Source organism: Sorex araneus, chromosome 1, assembly GCF_027595985.1.
Source record: "Sorex araneus isolate mSorAra2 chromosome 1, mSorAra2.pri, whole genome shotgun sequence".
Classification (NCBI taxonomy): Eukaryota; Metazoa; Chordata; class Mammalia; order Eulipotyphla; family Soricidae; genus Sorex; species Sorex araneus.
In genome coordinates, this window is record NC_073302.1 from 250,792,741 (window position 1) to 250,799,160 (window position 6,420).

The following is a 6,420-nucleotide window of genomic DNA, read 5'->3' on the forward strand; positions in this document are numbered from 1 at the left end:
TGCTGTGTGCAAGGCAAATGCCCTACTTGCTGTACCATTGTTCCAGCCCCCAAATGATCAAGATTTTATTAGTGTTGTTACATGGAGCCTTCTATATATTTTTTCTAGGTTTTTTGTTTGTTTCTGGACCACACTCAATGGTGCTCATGTCTTTCTCCTGGCTCTGCTGTCAGGGATCATTTCTGGTAGGGCTTGAGGGACCCTATATGGTGCTGGGGATTGAACCAGGGTCGTGTTTGCAAGGCAAGTGCGTTACTTGCTGCATTCTCTCTCAGTCTAGAATATTTTAAAACAAATTTTAAGTATCACATAATTTTCAATCATGCATTGGATTACATCAATATTCTTGATGAATATCAATATTCTTGATATTTGAATACCTAGTATGTGAAGAATATCAATATTCTTTTCTTTTTTGCTTTTTGGGTCACACCCAGTGATGCTCAGGGGTTACTCCTGGCATTGCACTCAGGAATTACTCCTGGCAGTGCTTGGGGGACCATATGGGATGCCGGGGATCGAACCTAGGTCGGCCGCGTGCAAGGCAAACGCCCTACCCGCTTTGCTATCGCTCCGGCCCCGAATATCAATATTCTTGATACTAAAATCCCTAATATGTGAAGAGGAACTTTTTTTTTCTATAGTGCTAGGCAGATTGAATTTATGGACTCACATGCAAGGCAATTGCTCTACCACTGATCCAAGCACCTGAGAGCTTCTCTTTTTGATATAAGCATCCAGAATATGCTAAGACTATCTTGTATTGTCTTTTTTTTTTTCTGGGTTACACCGGCAATGCTTAGGAGTTGCTCCTAGCTCTGTGCTCAGGAATTATTCCTGGACTATGGCTTGGAGGACCATGTGGGGTGCTGGGAATCAAAACCTAGGTTCGCCATGTGCAAAGCAAGTGCCCTACCCGCTGTGCTATCTCTCCAGCCCAGGTACCATGCCTTCTTAACCTTGAATCCAGTTCCTACAGAATTTATAGAAATTAGTTAAACCCTACATTTGTTTAACTAGTGAGCGAACAATCCAAATTTAATTTCTTCCACTTTCTGAGAGATGATTCATAAAAATGTATTAACGAGAGTAGGAATTTTATAGCATGTCTGATGTAGATGGTGATGTACGTGTTTTACAAGATCAACAAATACTTTTAATACTTGGATGAGACTTTTAATATTTAAATCCCCCAGATTTTGTAATGCCATGAACATTAATAATGCTTACATAATTAGCACTTGAAAGGAGGTTTAACTCTGGTACTCAAATTATTTGTGAATGTCTGACTATAGGCAACTTCATGAAAAGCAATTAGCAGATTCTTCAAACACATGACAAATCCTTTATTACTGTGCTTATAAGTGACACGGTTCACAGAAAACCAAATGTAATTAAATAACATTGAACTTGAAATCTACCACAGACTCAAGATATACAAGTTATACTTGGCAAGGCAAAACTTCTCAAACACTAGGTATGTTTCAGGTGAAAGATAAATTTCCATTTAGTAATTCCAACATTTTTTTTGTCTTACAGACAGTTCCTTTGGCAATAACTTCCACTTTAGCTTTTATTATATAAAAATATAACAAAATTTCATTATATACAAACATTACATTACACAATGTACAGGTTAAAAACACTAAGAAAATGGCAAGCTGCAAGAGAAATTAAAGTCAATAGCATGATAAGAAAAATTAAGTACTGCACACATTTCATAAAAATTACATTAACTACATTTTTTTGTTTGCAAATACCAAACAGTACCAATGTGATTGGAAATAGCTTCCAACAACTTCATTTTTAAGGCACATCTTGCATATTTATATATACAACACTGAAACTGGTCAATAACTTAGGGGTTTCTCGGAGTGACCTGTATATGTGTGAAGACATGCAACTCGGGATTACACATTTTCATCGGCTTCCTTCTTTGGGGATAGGTACCTGCCAGGGGGGGACGGATAGAGGGGCACCCCAATCTCCTGCAAGTCTGGGAGCCTTCCTGGACGGGGAGGGGAGAGCAGGGTGACTGTCCTGTCATAGTCTCTGTGCAGCACTTTCTCGTAGACGCTCTGCAGCCCGACTGTCTTGGGCAGCTGCGCCTGGTAGAAATTGTCCCTGCGCAGGGGATCCCGAGGCAGGGAGGTGCTCTTACAGAAGGTGGACATCTGGGCGGGCGGGTGTGGGGGTGGGTGAGCGTTGGGTCCTCCGCAGGATGGGCTCCAGCAGCGGTCAGAGTGACCCAGGATCTTACACTCCGCGGTGCACGCCCACAGTCCTAACATAAAACAGAAAGGCACAGACCAGGATTATTATGGCTGGGATGACACACACCTACACCTCCGTCTTCAGAAGGTCGGGCGGGCTGCAAAGGAAAACTTAAGATGAAGACACGATGCAAGGGTTGAAAGGAATTTTGCTTCCTGGAAAGCCACCTTAACATAAAACTGAGCCGGCTTCTTTAGGTGGAAGAAAAAGAAAAAAGCCAGTGAATCTCCCTCTTCAGACAGGCAGCCACACACCAGCCTTTATTATTCAAGTGCTGGGAAAGTGCTTTATTATTCAAGTGATGGAAGCGCTTAGGTCTAGGCCTTAGAAAAATCACAAAAGCCAGGCAGGCTTAGATGGGCCCCTCTCCCCCGCCCCCAAACCCCCCCCTCTACTCAAAGAAAAAGGTGGGGAAGACAGAGGCGCTGGGGAAAGGAGAAGGCTGCGGGGAGGGAAGTTGTGCCAGGGAGCAGAAGGGTCCTCACCACTCTGCATGTGGTTGATGAGATCCTTTTTCAGAGCGTCCCCACTGATGTCAGAATCACTGTCGTTGAAATCACTGTCCCCTTTGCCGCTGTCCTTGCCGCTGAACTTCTCGGCTTCGCGGCCCGAGATGGTGTTGAAAGAGTGTCCTTTCCAGACCGCCACAGGGGGCGCCGGTTCCTTTCCGAATCCCGGGGAGGCGCCGTAGGGCTGCAGGAAGCGGGTGAGAAGGTTGGGGCGGGGGGCGGGGGGAAGAGGGAGGAAACAAAAGAGAGCCACAGGTTAAGCATCACCCGCGCCAAGCCCACCCAGTCCCCTCCAAGTCCCTTCCCCCAGCCTGTCCGCGGAGCACGGAGGGGGGCGCCCGGCCGAAGGAAGGGCCTCACCTCGGCGTGCGCGCCGCGGAGCCGCTGCTGCCCCTCGAAGTGACAGGAGCTTTCCCCAGTGGCGCTGCCGCCCTCCGAGCCCGGCACTTCGGCCGCGGCGACCGTGGGCGGGGGCGCGTCGGCCGCGGGGCTGCCAAAGGGCGCTTTGCCGCTGCCAGGGAAGGTGAGCACGTCGAACATGTTGGGCCGGGGCCCGGCTCCCCGGGCGGTTTCCTCTGGGGAGCCCGGAGCCGAGGCTCCGCCGCCCGCCGCCCCGGGCCGTTCTTCCCGGCGGGGCCCCCCTTTGCGCACCTCCTTCTTGCGGCGGTTGCAGGTGGTGGCGATGGCGATGATGGCGGCCAGAAGCAGCGTGCAGCTCCCCGCCAGCACGATGATGACGATCAGCGGGGTGTCCCATTGGAGGGCCGGCCCGGACGCCGCGAGCCGCGAGCCGGGCGGGCGGGAGCGCTCCGTGCTCCCCGCGCCGGCGGGCGCCACCGGCCCCCGCCCCCCGCCCGCGGTCACCACGAAGCTGACGGTGGCCGTGGTGGACAGCGGGGGGCGGCCGCCGTCGGAGATGACCAGCAGCGCCTGGAACACGCGGCCCGGCGGCTCCTGCGAGAGGTCGCCGGTGAGCACGATCTCCCCCGTGCGGCGGCCGATGGCGAAGACTTCCCGCGGCTCCTGCTGCAGGAGTTCAAAAGCCAGCTCCCCGTTGGCGCCCTCGTCCGCGTCGCGGGCCTGCACGCGCGCCACCGCCGTGTCCTTCGCCGTGCGCCCCGGGACGGCCACTTCTAGGGAGCCGTTGGCCGGTGCGGGGTGCACCAGGACCGGCGCGTGATCGTTCTGGTCCAGCACGCGCACCTGTACCAGGGCGCTGCTGGAGAGCTGCGGGGAGCCGCCGTCGCTCGCTTGGATGCGCACGTCGAGCTGGCGCAGCGTCTCATAGTCGAAACTGCGCAGCGCATAGATGGCCCCGGTTGCTGGGTCCACCGAGACGTAGGTGGACACGGCACCTCCCGCGCGGCCCACCTCGGCCTCCAGCAGCCGATAGGTGACCTGGCCATTGCGGCCCAGGTCGGGGTCGCGGGCGGCCACGGTGGCCAAGTAGGCGCCAGGCGGGTTGTTCTCACGCACCGACACCTCGTAGAGCGGCCGAGTGAAGACGGGCGCGTTGTCGTTCTCGTCGCCCACGCGCACCGTGTAGGGCCTGACCGTGCGCAGCGGCGGGGAGCCGCGGTCCTCGGCCACCAGCGTCAGGTTGTACTCGGCGATGCGCTCGCGGTCCAGGGCGGCCGCGGTCACCACCAGGTAGCTGCCCGCGTAGGCCGGCTGCAGGCGGAAGTGCTCGTGCCCGTAGAGGGCGCAGCGCACCTGCCCGTTGGCGCCTGAGTCCCTGTCCGAGGTGCTGACCAGCGCCACGAGGCTCTCCCGCGCCGCCCCCTCCGGCACCAGCGACACGGCGCCGGCCTCGGACGTCCCGGGCCCGGCCGACGACGCGGCGTCCGCCCCCCCGAGAGCCGCGGCGGCCGCGGCCGCGGCGGCGAAGGGCGAGGCTCCGGGCGCGCCCGGGGCGGCCAGTGGGGTGATGGCGATGTCAGGTGCGTTGTCGTTGACGTCGCGGATGCGCACGATCACCTTGCAGGTGGCGGCGCGGGGCCCCGGGCCGCGGTCCTGGGCCCGTACGTCCAGCTCGTAGGTGTCCTGGCGCTCGTAATCGACCGGGCCGGCCAGGGTGAGGCGGCCCGAGCGCGGGTCGAGGCGGAAGAGGCGGCGAGCCTCGGGCGGGGTGCGGGCCCCGAAGGAGAACACCACGTCGCCGTTGGGACCCTCGTCGGGGTCGGCCGCGTCCAGGTCAAGCAGCAGCGAGCCCACGGGTGCATCCTCCGCCAGCTCCACTTCGGCCACGGCGCCCTGCGGGAAGGCCGGGCTGTGATCGTTGGCGTCCAGCACCCGCACGCTGAGCGCGGCCGTGGCGGAGCGCGGGGGGCGCCCGCCGTCCTGGGCCACCAGCTCCAGGCTGTAGGTGGCCTGGTTCTCGCGGTCCAGTTCCTGCAGCAGCACCAGGTCGGCGCACTGGGCGCCGTCCGCGCGCGTCTGCAGCTCCACGCGGAAGGGGCTGTGCGGCTCGGCCAGACGCACGCTCTGCAGCCCGTTGGCACCCACGTCCTCGTCCACCGGCACCTCCAGGGGGATGCGTGTGCCCACGGCCGCGCCCTCGGACACCTCCACCGGGATCTGCGAGCGGGGGAAGCGCGGCGCGTGGTCGTTGACGTCTCTCACCTCCACCTCCACGTGCACCAGCCGGAACTGCTCCTGCGAGAAGCTGACCACATCGAAGGCCAGCACGCACTGCGGGGCCTGGCCACACAGCTGCTCGCGGTCCAGGCCCGCGTCCCCGACGGTCAGCTGTCCGTCACCCTCGCGTACCCGGATCAGCGAGCTGTTGAACTGCTTCATCAGGCGGAAGCTTGTGTCTCCGGACACTTTCATATGCAGGTCCTCAGCTAGGGTCCCGATGACCGTGCCGGGGGCATCCTCCTCGAAGGTGCTGTAACGAACCGTCTTGCTTTGAGCCACCGAGAGCACCCAGCAGAGGCTGAAGAGCTGCAAGGGGAAAAGGCAGGGGCTGCCTCTGCGCCTCGCTGCCCTCATGTCGACAGCCCCAAGTGCTATTCCAGAGGCCGAAGAGAAAGGTTGCTCCCTAGTTTGCAGGTACGATGTGAGTCCTAGGTCCCTCGGAGCCCGCTCTTGGCGAGCCCTGTGCGGGAGAAGTCTGCCGGCTGCAGCTCGGCGCTCCCGCGGGCTCGGAGGACGCGCGGACCCGCCTTCACTCCGCACCTCGCCCTCCCTTCTCTCCGGAGCTGCGCCGCCGAGCGCCGCCTCCGCTTTCATAGCAGCCGATATGCAAATCATCCCAGCCCCGCAGCCAATGGCAGCTTCGCCCTCGCGCCGCTCCTACGCCATCCTCCGACAATCCCTTTAATGTGGAAAGGCTTAGTGGGGAAACAAGAAGGGAAAATTAAGGAATCTTTTCTTTGTTTCTTTAACTCCTTTTTTCTTCCCCCCACCCCCTTTCCTGGCTGCGCCCTGCATGTTGAGGAATCGACACCGCTCAATGGGAGGAAAAGGAGATGATGATCTGGTTAATAGCTCTCCCTTCCACGCTGGGCAGACTGCTTGAACTGAGTAAACACACAGGGTCTCGCCCCGTGTGGCTTGGGACCACCCCCCTCCCCATCTCCGCTTCCCAGCTCTCTGCAATTTGCTCCCCAAAGGCTTCCAAGCTCGCTGCCCA

The 6,420-nt window shown here is 58.1% G+C and overlaps 1 protein-coding gene across 2 annotated transcripts; it reads right to left on the reverse strand.

Annotated features, from left to right (window-relative positions):
* Positions 1-1,322: 1,322 nt before the first annotated feature.
* On the reverse strand, positions 1,323-6,018 carry PCDH8 (protocadherin 8). 2 transcript variants are annotated; one of them, XM_055118434.1, is made up of 3 exons: positions 3,435-6,018; positions 2,760-2,967; positions 1,323-2,284 (listed from the first exon to the last, which is right to left on the reverse strand). In XM_055118434.1, exons 1-3 carry the CDS (start codon positions 6,015-6,017, stop codon positions 1,911-1,913), a joined length of 3,165 nt encoding a protein of 1,054 aa, XP_054974409.1. In that variant the 5' UTR covers position 6,018; the 3' UTR covers positions 1,323-1,910. The 2 variants fall into 2 exon arrangements, with proteins under 2 accessions (XP_054974409.1, XP_054974402.1); XM_055118427.1 differs by having other exon boundaries at positions 3,144-6,010.
* Positions 6,019-6,420: the final 402 nt, after the last annotated feature.

Excerpts from the sequence above, each read along its gene's own strand:
- PCDH8 (XM_055118427.1), bottom strand. The coding sequence starts at position 5,777 with ATGAGGGCAGCGAGGCGCAGAGGCAGCCCCTGCCTTTTCCCCTTGCAG. Across the intron at positions 2,968-3,143 it reads TCCGCGGCGCGCACGCCGAG|CCCTACGGCGCCTCCCCGGG; the intron begins GTGAGGCCCTTC and ends CGCTTCCTGCAG. Across the intron at positions 2,285-2,759 it reads CATCAACCACATGCAGAGTG|GACTGTGGGCGTGCACCGCG; the intron begins GTGAGGACCCTT and ends GTTTTATGTTAG.